At 29.4% G+C, this 15,180-nt stretch overlaps 4 protein-coding genes across 7 annotated transcripts in view; 3 read left to right on the top strand and 1 right to left on the bottom strand.

Annotated features, from left to right (window-relative positions):
* The window catches only part of LOC111039743 (LIM/homeobox protein Lhx3), a 48,852-nt gene extending 45,215 nt beyond the window's left edge, over positions 1-3,637 (top strand). For 3 of the 4 annotated variants that reach the window (XR_002605132.1, XR_002605131.1, XR_002605133.1), the window contains exons 5-8: positions 9-154; positions 221-409; positions 3,080-3,287; positions 3,420-3,637. Coding sequence is in view for 1 of the 4 variants with exons in the window: in XM_022323351.1 (XP_022179043.1) it covers positions 9-154; positions 221-409; positions 3,080-3,192 (448 nt within the window). In the remaining 3 variants the exon portion in view is untranslated. Of the gene's footprint in view, positions 1-8; positions 155-220; positions 410-3,079 lie in introns of all 4 variants that reach the window. The other variant, XM_022323351.1, reaches the window with a different exon arrangement.
* A 1,812-nt stretch (positions 3,638-5,449) lies between these two features.
* On the top strand, positions 5,450-6,992 carry LOC111039742 (piggyBac transposable element-derived protein 3-like). Its single transcript, XM_022323349.1, has 2 exons — positions 5,450-5,570; positions 5,629-6,992. The coding sequence occupies exons 1-2, from the start codon at positions 5,450-5,452 to the stop codon at positions 6,990-6,992; spliced, it is 1,485 nt and encodes a 494-aa protein (XP_022179041.1).
* A 3,616-nt stretch (positions 6,993-10,608) lies between these two features.
* LOC111039735 lies at positions 10,609-12,644 on the top strand. Its single transcript, XM_022323344.1, has 2 exons — positions 10,609-10,637; positions 11,963-12,644. Exons 1-2 carry the CDS (start codon positions 10,609-10,611, stop codon positions 12,642-12,644), a joined length of 711 nt encoding a protein of 236 aa, XP_022179036.1.
* Positions 12,645-13,970: 1,326 nt separating this feature from the next.
* On the bottom strand, positions 13,971-14,670 carry LOC111039741. The gene is made up of 2 exons (XM_022323348.1): positions 14,391-14,670; positions 13,971-14,302 (listed from the first exon to the last, which is right to left on the bottom strand). Exons 1-2 carry the CDS (start codon positions 14,668-14,670, stop codon positions 13,971-13,973), a joined length of 612 nt encoding a protein of 203 aa, XP_022179040.1.
* Between the last annotated feature and the right edge of the window lie 510 nt (positions 14,671-15,180).

Below are 15,180 nucleotides of genomic sequence, written 5' to 3'. Positions count from 1 at the left end.
CATTTTAGACGTGCAAAAGAAAAAAGACTTAAAAAAGACGCTGGAAGATCACGCTGGAGTCAATATTTCAGAACAATGAAAGGTTCAATCTCGCCTCGAAACGACAAAGACGACCTTAAGGTTGATCTTGATTCGAACTTCAGTCATTCACACGGTAAATTTATACAAAATAATTCTCAAGTGGTATTTAATTTTCAACTGTTCAATCTACTTTGTTTAGACTTAGAAAGCAATGACAGTTATGGTACCAGCACGTTAACCATTGACCAAGAACATAGCTCTCCATTACCTGGGAGTCTTCACCATAAGTTTTTGCCCGGAAACTCTTCACCATCTTCACATCAATACATGTCATCACCCACACAACACGTTACCACGTTTGCAGCAGATAATGGTTACATTACAGTAGGCAAGTTATAAAATACATTTGTTTTCAATGTAAGGTACTAGAAAATGTACATGGGTACCTACATATTTATTAATTTCATTATACACGGTTGAAAGGCACAGACTTTACGTATTGCATGTAAGAAATGGTTTTTAATGAAAAATTATTCATAATTGAATAGTTAGGTAGGTAATTAATAGTTAATTTAAAAGCACTACAGTGGAAGGTACATTTATTAGTTTTGAGATTTTTTTTATGAGATACGTTATAATTGTGTATGTCATTGGTCATTAAATACCTACTGGATTACAAGAATAACCATGACAAAATATTTTATAAATTTTAAAATAAAACGCATTCATACATATGCATTTATCAACATGACTTAATGATAATTGTTTGTAACGCATGTAACAACATTTCGAAAACAATTTTCAGAGTTATAAAAAATTAATGGGCATTTTTTTGATAAGCAATACATGAAGTATAACGTATTACTGTTTTGATTGGATCAAAATATCAAACTAAAAATCAATTAGAAAAAAATAATATCCAATTATATTCTAATTTTACGAGTACATTTATTTCCTGTGGGTATAGTGGTATAATAGTTTAATATATTTTTTAAATTTTAACTGGTTACAATTCAGTTTCCATTGTTTTGCACAACATATTATCAGTTATCACACTCTACTTTATTTAATTACAATTCATAACTGTCCTTGAAATACACGTAATAGTTGGGAGAGACTGGCTTAATATGACATGCCACTTTTTAATTCTAAAAAATTGAAGAAAATAATTTTAGATGACATATGAGCTTGATCAGCATATTTGTATTTATATTATACACATAATTCTAAAGTCTAATTGTACATTTTATACAATCAAATAATTTTAATTCACTTTTTTAAAAATGTACCTACTATGTCATTTGTATAAGCAACCATTGTATACTTGGCAACAGAAATAAATTATACATTTTTTAGAATGTAATAGTTTAATCAATTTCTTTATTTTAAATAACAACACTTTTTTTTTTTTAATGAGATTTTATTGTTAAATTATGATATCTACAATTACAATTTATATAAGTACATGATATTGTAAAGCTCACACTATTACATTTGTAGGCCTTATTGTCTTATAAAATTTAGTGTGTGTATAATTAGTTTAATAATAACAACACTTTAACATAATTATTATAATAATATAAATAGGCAAAAAAGGTCTTGAATAGTTGAATAATTTAAACACTGCTATGTCATTTTGCTTGATATCATTTAAGTTTTTTTCAAAGTTTAAATGGCAAAAGTATAATAATAAGCTTATTTATAAAATAGTTGTAGTATAGCTTACCTTTTTGTGTTCAACTAAGATAAAAAAAATTGAGGGTACACAAAATTTTATATTTTTAAATTCATTTTTAAAAATGATTTTAAAAAAAGTTGATAACACACAAAACCCTTTTTTGTTATCAAATTCTCTGATAAGGTCAAAACATGTGATCACAGTGTACAATCGTATATAGGAGGTTAGATCACGTATTTAAAGCGTTTTTGTTTCTTAAATATAAATAATTCTAATCAAAACATCAATGTGTCATATTAAGTCGTATTAAGTCTCCCCTACTAATTATTAAATATGATATTGTTAGCATATTATAAATATTTATTATCATCAACTATACTGATTCGGCGACCTCCGAGTTCCAATTGCATTTTGCTAAGACTAACAAGTAAAGCAACTTTTCGATCTCAACCTCAAAATCAAAATTGCACAACATTAAATATAAAGTAATTTATTGCAAATAAAAAGATTCTAATAATTTAACTATTAATTTCATACGCTTATATGAAAATCATATTTAAAATGTCAAAATATTGTTGATTTGCCTACGTTAAATGACTACCGGCAATTGTAACTAACATAATTTTTTCCTAATACTTACCTGCTTTATTATTTTGTCGTCTTGATTAAAATCACATACTAAATGAATATAATTTTTAAATAATATTTTACAAGGCACCTAAATTTTAAAAATATTTAACACAAATATAAATAATAAGGAAACGATTTTAAAATAAATAATATGGAAAATACCTATCTATATGTTTCATATTTTATTAGGATCGTTGTTTAGTAAATAGTTACTCTTTATCACAATTGTAGAGAATAATTCTTTATAATCGTGCTCTTTATAAAGTTATCACCTAGGTAAGTACTTATTGCCTGTCTCTGTGGTGTGTAATCAATAATAATAAGTACCAAATGTTTAATGCCGATGCTCGTCATAGGCCAGAGTCATTCTGATATTACTAGTACTCTAAAGACTTATATCATTTATAAATACATTACTCATTATATCTCTATTATACTGTATTCCACATAACGGTGTAACCACGTGGTTTCATGTTATTCGCCGATTTAAATAATTTTCTACAGGTAAAACGATTTTACTAGTCATTTATAACCACCTAACCCACGATGGTAAAGTAGAATTTTTTAACTATTTGGTTTATTGTAGTGACGGGTTAACCACGTGGTTTACACGGAATACGGAAAGTAGTAGGTAACTTTATTAGATTAAATATATTAGCACAATTTATTGAAATAATGAAATATGTCCGTATTTTTATAGTTATTAAAGATAAATGGCTCTAAATTTAAATATTATATTATTTTCATTAGGTCCTGCGCATTCTGCGCCATCAGAACTAAGCGACAACAGTAGCACACATGGTTTTGCAGATTTCCCACCAAGTCCAGATTCATGGCTGGGAGAAACACCACACAGATATTAAAAATATATTATCATTAACTAAAATAATGTATTACGAAGTACAAATCAAAAATGCTCTTTTAACCTACCAAGGGCTATAACAAACATACTGACTGGGTGAGAGCATTGTAATTTTTATATTTGTTATTAATTATTTGTGATGTTCTATTCATTTACCTATTACATAATAGTTTCTTTTATTGATGTGTTTAAACTTTGATACCAATATTTTTAATTATTTTGTTTCAGGAGAACCAAGTTTTTAAAATGTTTAATGATTATTTTATTTCCTGTGTTTGTGTGACATGTGTATCATTAGTTCGCGCAACAGTTTTTATGGTATTTCATTAGGTTTTCGCCAAGTGTTTAGATGTAGATATTTTTTTTCTTTTTGATCTCGAATTTATATTCAATTAAATGTTATCTTCAAATAAATCAAAATAATTTTTACAGGCTATGTAATTTTGTTGTTTCAACTTAATATACGTTGTCATAAATAAAATTATACATGTGTACATATTTTATTAAGGCTACATTGTATCATTGTATATTAAGTATTACCCTTTGGAAGACTAAGTTATGTAATTAATATTATTATATCTTAAAATATTCATCGTGTATGAAATTTAATGTAAAATAAGCTTTAATAAATGTATCGTTAATAAAGAACTGTTTGAAATTGCCTTAATATTTATATTGAACATACATTTAAATACATGATAATGACGTAGTTAGTATTACCACCGATTTATATAAAACCAGATGGTGCATTTCTGAATTTACTGGTAACTCGAACCTACCTCAATGTAGTAGGATATTTGAGAAATAAATTATTGTACAACCTATTTACTATAATTATTGTACCGAATAATATGACAATGGTAAAGCATATGACGTGAGGGATAATATGCCATTAATGTGTAGTTAATAATCAATCAATTTCTCAAAAATACTGATTTTTTTTATTTGCGGTCACACTGATTCGAGATAGGTTTTAGTTTTTTTTAAGTTCTTGTGAACTACATATTCCGAACAGGGAGTGCATCATATGGTTTTATTTAATCTGTAGTATTACCTAAAGTGGTAAAAGTGACATAAAATAAATGGAGGGATGCGTTTCTTCTATATAGTGCCCATTTATGACTTAGAGCGTCGTACAAATTTGGGGTTTGAGGTTGATTTTAACTCCTAATACAATTTTTTGTAGCATAATTTTAGATATAGAACCTAGAGAAGCTTAACTTTTTTAAATACACATTCGTGTTATTCGTGAATCGTTTTGTAAAATATAACCAGTTGAAAAATAATCCATTTTGCGATGTTTTGCACTAAAGATGGTATTCATACTTGGAACGACAAATATATGTAAATGCATATTTTCCAACAAGAAGCATATAAAATCTTAGGTAAAAAATGGTGGTAGTAGGTTGCTCCACATACTTTCTTGGTGTTGTGTTCTTTGATCTCCATTTGTATCTTGGGGTGTTGTAATCTGGTGTTCTTCTGCTTCAAGTCTTTTCATAGCATTCATAATTGATCTTCCAGGTAGTGATATCAATAGTTCTCTCAAATACCCAGGATAATGTCCGATAATATTGCTGATGAATTTATTCTTACGATAACTTTGGTATCTCTAACTGTCGTGGTTTAATTGCCCAGTGTGCAAAATGCTCTCGATAGTTGGTCTTGTTGTATTTGATAGATACCTAGCCCTTCAGTCCCCTTGTCCATTGCAATGGACATGTATTTGAACTATGTAATTATCATAAATGCTATGTAATATATAACGATGTGAAACTTGATTAATATTTCTTAGAATATTCTTAAGTTTATATAAAATTACTTTTTATAATGATAACATGTATTAAAATACAATTTTAAAATGATTTATTTAAAAAAATATTCGGGTATACATGTTCATTGATAATACACCGATATAATCAATTTCGGACTTTTTTTTAAATTTATTTTTGAGATCTGGTAACACTGGAAAAATTTTTAAACAATTAATATGTGTATTGACAACGATTTATAATTATTTGATAAGAAGTAATATGCGCGGTAATAAGAAAAAACAGCTGAGTATTCAATGTCCATTGAAATGGACATTATGACCAAAGTGTTGTGTTATTATCACGGACGTACATCGTTCAGGTTTGTTATCAAATTACCAGTTATTTTTAGATTTATTTATATTTTTCATAACACAAGAAAACAGAAATTAAATTCTACACAAGACTTGGTCTTGAATTCTGAATTATAATTTTTTTGGAAAAGAAATGAGTAAAAAACTAAAAGATTATGATATTGTTGAAATGCTAAATGGTTACGATTCAGAATTGGATGCTTTAGATAGTGATGACGAAAATGGAAATGAACTCGATGCTCAAGTTGAAAATGGTGATCTAATAGTAATAAGTGAAAAATTAAAAAATTTTAATAATTAATTTGTAATTAGATATTTTTCCAATTGAAGAACTTGAGAATTTAATGGAAGATTTTAATGTGGAACATTCAGAAGAAATAGAGTTGGATCAGTTTGAAGAAAATGTCAACAACATTGAACAAGTAAATGAAAATGATACAAGTACATCACACAGTTCAATTAATAATTTTAACTTAACAGAAAAAAAAGATATAAAATGGCAAAGGAGTCCTTTCCCTAATTTAAATTTAAACATGCAACCAATTGATGATGTACAACCTAAAGTTTTAGGTTCTGATATGATTGACCCTCCAATAACATATTTTTCAAAATATTATAGTGATGTAGATTTTCAATTAATGGTTCAATATACTAACATGTATGCATTACAAAAAGGGAAACCTTGGAAAAATACTGACATAAGAGAAATAAGAATATTTATAGGTCTCCATATCATAATGGGTTGTACAAAATTTCCTAGAATCAGGATGTATTGGAATTTGGTTTTGAAAATGAATGTATTTGTTGAAAACATGAATAGAAACAGATTCTTTGCTCTTAGAACAAATTTTCATGTCATAGATAATTTAAAAATTAGTAAAAACAATAATGATAAATTTGTAAAAGTTAGACCAATGTTTGATTGTTTAAAAAGAAGATGTGGACAATTAAATATAGAAAAAAATGTAAGTATTGATGAGCAAATGATTCCTTTTAAAGGACATTTGAACATAAAACAATACATGAAAGGGAAACCTTGCCCGTGGGGAATCAAAAATTTTGTCATGTGTGGTGCTAGTGGTCTTATGTATAATTTTATTTTATATCAAGGTAAAACTACAGAATTTGATCAAAATTTTTTAAAACTATTTGGATTGGGAGGTACAGTTGTATTAACTCTTGCTCAAACATTGAAGATCGACAAGCATTTCCTTTTTTTTGATAATTACTTTTCTGGTTATAATCTCATGGAAGCATTAAATCAAAACAAAATGTATGCAATAGGCACAATAAGAGAAAATAGATTTGCAAAACCTCCACTTTTAAATGACAAAATAATGGCTAGTAAAGGGCAAGGTACGACAGATGAAATTACAAATGTAGAGAATACAATTGCACTTGTGAAATGGTATGACAATAAAAGTGTAAATATGTGCTCAAATTTCATTGCATCAGGTATTCCAGATACTGTTCAGCGTTGGAATAAAAAAGAGAAAAAATATGTTCAAGTGGAAAGACCTGAAGTAATTAAATTATATAATCAAAGCATGGGAGGCGTAGATAAATATGATCAACTAATCAGTTATTATAGAATATTTTTGAAATCCAAAAAATGGACTTTGAGAATGGTCTTTCATGCAGTAGATATGGCTATTACTAACTCATGGTTGGAGTAATTATCAAGACTGTAATAAATTAAAAATTCTTGATAAAGATAAAATGGATTTGTTAGAATTTCGACTAAGATTAGCGGATAACTTATTAAATGTAGGAAAAGTCAATACTCCAAAAAGGCAAAGAAGCCGCCCTCGTGAAGATCTTTCTTTTGAAAATTCACCATCACCTTCACCAAAAAGAGCCAAAAATAACTCTAGAGAAGTTAGACCTTTTCATGAAACAAAAACTGACCATATAGGTCATTATCCAGCATCTGATGACAAACATGAAGCTACTAGGTTTAAAAATAAAAATTGTAAAGGCAAAACACATGTGTATTGCTTAAAATGTAAGGTACATGTACATCTATGTTTTGTAGCAAAAAAAAAAATTGTTTCACTGATTTTCACAATAATAAATAAATGCAATTGTTATAAAGTATATATATATTATTTTTATTTGATAAATTTCAATGTATTATATTATATTTATTCATTTGTTCATTGTTCAGATACTTATGATTTTAAAAATTTGTTTTTGTTTTTATAAATACAATATTACAATATGAGAAATAATTATGTTTTAAATATATTTTTAGTTTTTTGTTTTTTTTTTGTTGTGTAAAATTGTATTTAGTACTACTTTTTCAATATTATTCAGTTATATTTTATTTTAAAAAAAATGTTTTGGTTTTTTTTAAGGGATATTATAAAAAAATTACTTCAACTATTATTAATTTATAAATGCTGTTGTTATATTTTTTGTTATAATGAAAAAAATGTTTCCAATATTTTGTACTTGATGTGTATTTGAATTGATCAATTACAATTTTATTCTCATGTAATATTTTTTCACCGAGTCATAATGTCCATTGTAATGGACAACCCTCCCATTTTGGTCAAAATGGGTAAAAGTGCCCCCAACTTTTTTTATTAGATTTACAATGTCCTGCAAATGAGGTTTCTTGATTTGAATATTTTTTATTTTTACTTTTTCATAATTTGGGACTGACAGGGCTAGACACTGACCCTATACCTGCATCTCGATCTCCTTGACCAGTACTTCTCGATGGACATTTCCTTGAATTCTGGATATCTGATTTGGTATCTAATGGTTGAAAACCAATTATATGTTAGGATTTTAGTCAGCCCTTGCTATTACAACCCGTTCTTCTTCATTTATCTGTTTGATAGAGAAATATTTTTCCGGTCTGTTTAATAAATTCTTTGGATGTTGGTCTCTATTATTGTAGTAAAACATTAGTTTTGTAATTTCTGTTACTGTATTTCTGTGTATTCCTGCTTGGTGATTTTCGTTGTTTTGTTAATTTAGGTCACCCAAATTTCGGAATGTATTTATGTACCATTCTTCCATTTGCTGAATGCCTGTTTTATATTTTACTTCTAGTCTTCTACTTCTAGTCCCTCAATGACCCCGCTCAAGGCATATGTTGAATTTCTGAACTATTAGAATTGGAGAACTTTTTTTCCTTTTATTTATAAGTGGTTGAGCTATAGTCAGCACCCCTGAGTATGGTGAGGTCATATATGTAATAATAGTCCATCATAAAGGATATTCCACAATGTTGGGCCGAGTATGGATCCTTGATGTACTCCACTCGTTAGCGACGTGTCTATGTCAAGTCCTTCTGTTAAGGTAATCTTCTAAGATTTCGCACAGGTACGAGGGTTCTCTTTTGTTTGTGGTCGCACTGAGTATCTTGCCCCAGTTCGCCGAATTGAATGCATTTTTGACATTTATTGTCAGGATGCCTGTTATTGTTTTATTTCTGCTTTTGCTATGTTCAGTACGTGGTTGATTTCGTCCATGGTTTATCTATGTCTTCGGAACCCGTACTGGTTTGTGGAGAGTGCATCGTGGGGTTCAATTTGTTTTCGTATCCTATTGTCTAATATTTTTTCGAGTAGTCTTCCAAGTGTGTTTATCATGCACAGGGGTCGATAGGATGACGGGTAATCTAGATGTTTGTTTCCTTTCCATATGAGCACTAGTCTCGCTTTCTTCCAGGGAGTGGGACATTTTCGCTGGTTTATGCAGTTGTTAAAGACTACTATAAGTGCGCGCGGATTTTTTCTTGCAACTATTTTCAGGACCTCTGCAGGTATTCCGTCAGGCCCGGTGCTTTTTTGTTCTTCATGAGCATCGTTGCGCTTTAAGAGTTCTTTGTCCGTTACTTGGGGGGCTGCTTCTCCCGTGTCCCACGTTGTAGGTAATCGAGGTGGGTGAGTGGGAAACAGTGTTTCGATGATCTACTCCACTCTTCCTGCTTTATTTAGACCAGTTATCAGTTTTTTACCAGCTTGCACATTACTAGTCTGTAAGGTAAGCCCCGGGGAACTACCTCTACCTCCTCGCAGAGCTTCTTCCAGGACTGCGCCTTTGCATACTTGATGGCCTTGTACAGATTCCTTTTCGCTGTTTTTGCTTCTTCCTTCTCGACCTGGCATTTGTCTGGACCTGTTCTCCGTAACTTTCTTTGGTACACCCATCTTCGGTGGTTGCTTGTCTTCCTTAATTCGCCTATTTCTGGGTTCCACCAGTGTACCGATTTTCGTTTGTTACTCGTTCCCCTTTTTGGCATTACTTTATTACATATGTCTGTAAGATCGTCAGTGAGTTTGGACGCGCATGTGTCCGCATCTATTCCGTGAGTGTCTTTTGTTATAATCTTCTCCATGGTCTTTTCCAGTTTGCTAGTGTCGAGTTTTCTTAAGACCCAACCTTGCGGTTTTTGTTGTGAAACGATGCTAGGTTCGATTGCTACCAACTAGTTCTACCAACCAATAACAATACATTATGCCGAACCATAAAATATAAATTAATAATCAAATTATAAAAACAGTAAAAACACATAAAAACGTATTAGCTCATATTTTTTTAAAAGAGAGTACAATTTCATGTACTTAACACTATTGTTAAGGACATTAGGACATCAACAAAGAGTACTGTCCTGCTAAAATGAGTACGTCTGGTCACCATAAGTATACCGCCAATTTCATTCCACTTTTCTGCTTTTGTTACAATGTTTTTGTATTCAGAATGACTGGTATCATATAAGTATGAACAGTTATGGACTTAATCAATTAATTTTTTAGTCTCATCTGCCATGGTGATGGAAAAATGAGGAATGAATAATTTGTGCATTGTAAAATATTACGCAGGCAGCGCGGTCAGCCTAATTTCTGTTTGATCGTGGCTTTATGTTCAATATCTAATACTGCAGGGATCGTGTGAAACAAATATAAACAATAATAAATAATTACAATACTTGTAATGTTCTCAACTTTTGACTTCTTGAAGTTACTAAGCAACTCGTATGATAGTTGTTTTTAAAACCATTATTGGCTCCTTGCAGTTAAATATTTCTCTAGTTAACGAAATGTTTTATTAAATAATAAACTATTGTTTTTTAGCCTAAAACAAGATTAGATGTATAGTGATCCAATCAGAGATCGATCTATTACCGAACAAAAGGTAGTTTTTCAATAGCAGAAATACTTACTATTTCCGGTACAATTCTAGTAGACTATTTAAATAAAACGAATCAATAGAGAAATAAAACGACAATCTTGGAATTTTAGATTACAAGCTACGAGTTTTTTCTATATTCAAATAATGTACGAGACATCCAATATGAAGAAACCGTAAGTCATCTGATTAATATGTATTAAATGTTATTAGTAAAATGTTAAAGGTTATTAGTGTTCTATAAATACAAAACTAATGATAATTGATAATAGTAAATTATTTTCAAGTTAAATTGAATAAATTGCAGTTCATAAGAGAAAATGGGAAGGCTAGGCTTACCTACTCTATTACTATAATTTTGTTGTTAAGTCGATTTTGATTGCATTATTTAATCGTTTGTGTACTTATTACTTTTAAAACGTTATTGTTTGTCATGCTCAATATTTACTTAGGTTGTCTAGGTATAAGCTAACAAATTTATATTTTTTTAATCAACATTGATATATTATTGAATAGTGCAAACGATGAATTATTAATCTAATAACATAATTGTAAGAAACATGAATAACAAATATGTAAAAATGGCCACAAACAAACTATTTAGTAAAATCTTTTAAATTCAGGTAAATCCCGCAGCCCTTTAAAATTAATACACTACATAAACTTCATAATGATCACATTAAAATTACATATAATTATTGTTTACTACTTATCAGTAGATGTTCTAAAGATACATTTCAGATTGCATAAGAGATTATCTGGAGATTAGTCATCAATTGTAATTAAATACAATTATAGTAATTAAGTTATTCTTTGTGACTATATTTTGCCATGCTCATTGTTATTGAGTGTTATGAAAATTCTCTAAATTCTCAAAAAATGATGGATAAGTGGGTACCACTCTGCTGTTCAGTAGTTGTCGAGTATGTCATTGGGTACGGCTGTGTAATATATGAATTGAATGATAAATCATCGTATACAAAAACCGAATCTGAGTGGAGACGTTTTGTCATCATAGTATACTTGTGTAAATAATACAATTTAATAATTTTGAAAAAATAGCGTATTAATAGTGTACATTTTACCTAAACTTTTTTTTGTTATAGGCAGAAAATTTTTTATAAATTTCTAACTGAAATCAAATAAATTACGAATTTTCGAGCAGATCGTGCATAATATGTCTCTTTATTACTTTTGAAAAGCTATTAAATCAAGTTATGAGAACCCAAGTTAAACCTAACCTAACCAAATTATTCATTACATTTTCAAGTTTTTTACTGAGTGAAAAAGTTTTTATCGACAGTAATTTCAAAACAATTTCCAAATTCGATACATTTCTCAAGGCTATAAATAGGCTATACACGGTAAGTTAGCATTGAAAGAGCATTGTTAGGCTTGAGAATCACGTAGTTTGGTTCTAAAATGTAACATAACCCACATTTATTCAAATGACCTTTGTTATCAAGCATATTATATTTATTTTTAATTTTAAATATTTCAGAGTACGAACTCACCAATTTATTTTAATGGACTTCGAGTTTACAACAATTTACAGAACCAGTATTGTACTAATATCGGGTGCAATTTCAAATAGCTCTTATCATTTTAAGACCGTTAAATTGGAGGGAAAACCTCTTTTACTACCAATAAATCAGAATGTTAGACAACTGAATATCCAAGAAATAAGGAAAGCAATTTCACAGATTAATCTGTACTTAAAACTAGAGCTACAAGTTGCATTGTTGAAACAATTGCATAAAAGCCTAAGCACCAGTACAAACAATTTAAACGCTGAATTTATTAGACGTTACTTAGCATATAACAATAAAATAACGATAATCGTATTATGGAACGGTTCCACAGATATGGACATTTTAAAGAGATTAAAAATTGATAACTATAATCTACTAAACATGACATGTCTTGACATATCAAATAATCAACACTTTTACATACAATTAATCACAATGAGAAATATGAGAGTCATATACGAATACAGTTTAGGGACGTATAGTAAACAAGGACAGATGTTGAGTCTAGTAGAAACACATAAAATTATATGTTCAAAACAACACAAAGGAATGTACCCCCACGATCCTTGCTACGACCTGGAACTAACGAAATGTATTTTTAACAAAATGGTTAAACAATTTCAGTATAAAAATCTAGTACAACATTTTTAAATAAATAGTATAATTATTATTATATTTTGTTTTCATGGTAATATTGCGGACTGTCCAAACAGTGAACCCAACTGCAATATTAATACTCCCAATCCTTTAATAACACAGTTGCTGTGTTTTTAATTAATTTAACATGGCATAATACTTGCAATGTAAATGCAATTTGTTACTAATGTTTCAATGATTCTTTTATGTATATTGAACCAATGTAAAATAAATAATGTACAATAAACAAAGAAGTGGTGTTTAAACAGAAAAGCCAAGTTTATTTTATTTTGTTTATGAAACTGTATTGCCTAAATTAAATATTCTTAAAGCATCTTAAGAGCGCTTTCAGACGAGACACTTTGTGACCGGCTACGTGTGTCTGGAAAGAATCGCGCGACCTAAACCGCACTCACACAATGACAGTTTTTTCATGAAAAACATTTCAGCAGTTTGAAATATCTTTCACAACCACTCACATTACTGACATAAAAGTGTTGACAGTTTTTGTCGTAACTCAAAAACATTTCTATGTAAACAGAAATGTGTATAGAGATGTGTGAAGAATTGTGTACTGATGGAAAATTCACGATTGTTTTTACGAAATGTGTAAAATATTTCTGAAGATTGTACGAAACTTCCAACGTAAGTATTATTATTATAGTGTATTTTTTGTGAATGTAAACATATTTTTGCATTTTTATTTAAAAATGATAACGAGGCGTGAAAAAATTGCAGCTGCTATTAATTTTCCATTTTTTGAGCAAAAAACCAAAAAGCCTAAACGGATGGAGCAACGCAATTGGATTCAAAGTAGGAAATTTCATGGTGCATATTATGATGCATTATCCCAAGAGCTTAGGATGGAGGAAGACCCTTCACAGCTGAGAAATCTTATAAGGATGTCTGCTGAAGATTTCGAAGAACTAAGTTCCTGGTTTGCACCAATTGTGCAAAAAATGAATGCAAATATGAGTCAGGCCATAAGTGTTGGTTAACGATTGATGTTGACTCTTTGTTTTTTAGCTACTGGTAATAAAAAGCATCTACTTTGTAGACCATGATAAAATATATAATATAAATAATAATTTATTAATTGCTATGGCTTAGTAAAAATTATAATTGAGTGTACAAAAGCACAATTTTCATTCTGTTAATTTTTTATTCAAATAAAAGTTCCAATTGAATTTTAAAAGCATCTGTAATTGAAATTTAATATGGAAAGTATGACATTGTGACTATAGTTAATACTTTAGTTACCTCCATTATCTTGATATATGCATACCTAGCTAAATAAAAAAACAATAAAAATTGTTAACTTATTCTAATAAGTATAAAATGTCAAGATAAAAGTTTTAATAAAAGCGATGAAGAATTTTTTATGATTTCTAAGACATCTTGGAAATCAACCTCTTCCAAAACTTGTTTTTCTGCCGACATCATCATAAAGGCCTCTAATCGTTCTTGGTTCAATGAGGAACGTAACCGATTTTTTATAATTTTCCGAGTGCTAAAAGCACGTTCACAGTTAACTTGACTCACTGATAAACTTAAAACAAATTCATATGCAGCATATAAATTTGTGTAAGCAGTAGAATGCATATTTAACGAGTAGAGTAGTTTTTGAACGCAGATCAAACATTTAGAACGGTCATGATTTGATTTTGATGATTTTTTACATCACGTAGTTAAAAAAAAATTAATATTAAAATAATTAATTTAATAAGGATACAATTTTATTAATTTGGAAGTTGCACTTACCATTATTTTCCAAATGAATATTAAATTCGTTCCATTCGAATGAAACATTTTCATAATTTTCATAATTTTGAATGTTTTCACCATTTTCAACTTCACTGTATATACGTTTCGTTTTCATGTTCAAAGGTCCAACAATATCATAGTAAATAGTTGTGAAATGACGAAGCTCAGTAACTAATTTTAAGTGGTCTATTGATGCAAGTTCAGATAACTTTTGCAGTGCAATACCTGGTAAGCCTTCTTTAACATCCTCAAAATGTTTAGGGAGTAAATATTGCATATCTGTAATTAATATTTTATTATGAGAAAATCTTTCTGTGAAATCATTCTGCAATCGGTCTATTATGCATCTAAACACTTCAACATGATATTTATCTTTCACATTAAGTGGAGTTTCATCTCGACACAGTTCATCGGCCATTCGTTTTTTTGATCTAATACGAAGTTGAGGTAATTCACACTCAACAATTCATTTTCAGAGAGTTTAAGATCCTCTAAACTATTATTCATTTGTTCTGAAAAGTGTTCTGCTTCTTTAAATATATCCTCAAAATTTATTGTAGAAATATGTTTAATTGTTTTTTTTAACCATTTCCCGGGCAGACAGTAAATCCAAGTTGGATGATTGTAAATATGTTGAAGTAAGACCAACTGTGGAAAATATGTTTAAGAAAAGGTGAGCAGTTAATATGATTTGGAACTCGCATAGTTTATCTCTCAAAGATATGGCTTCTGAAGAGGTTTTTTAATCAAATCTACCACAGGTCACAACATAATCCAGAGCACTTAT

This window comes from Myzus persicae, unplaced genomic scaffold, assembly GCF_001856785.1.
Source record: "Myzus persicae strain clone G006 unplaced genomic scaffold, MPER_G0061.0, whole genome shotgun sequence".
NCBI lineage: Eukaryota > Metazoa > Arthropoda > Insecta > Hemiptera > Aphididae > Myzus > Myzus persicae.
The sequence above is the reverse complement of the archived record's forward strand: the minus strand, read 5'-3'. Positions and strand labels throughout refer to the sequence as shown.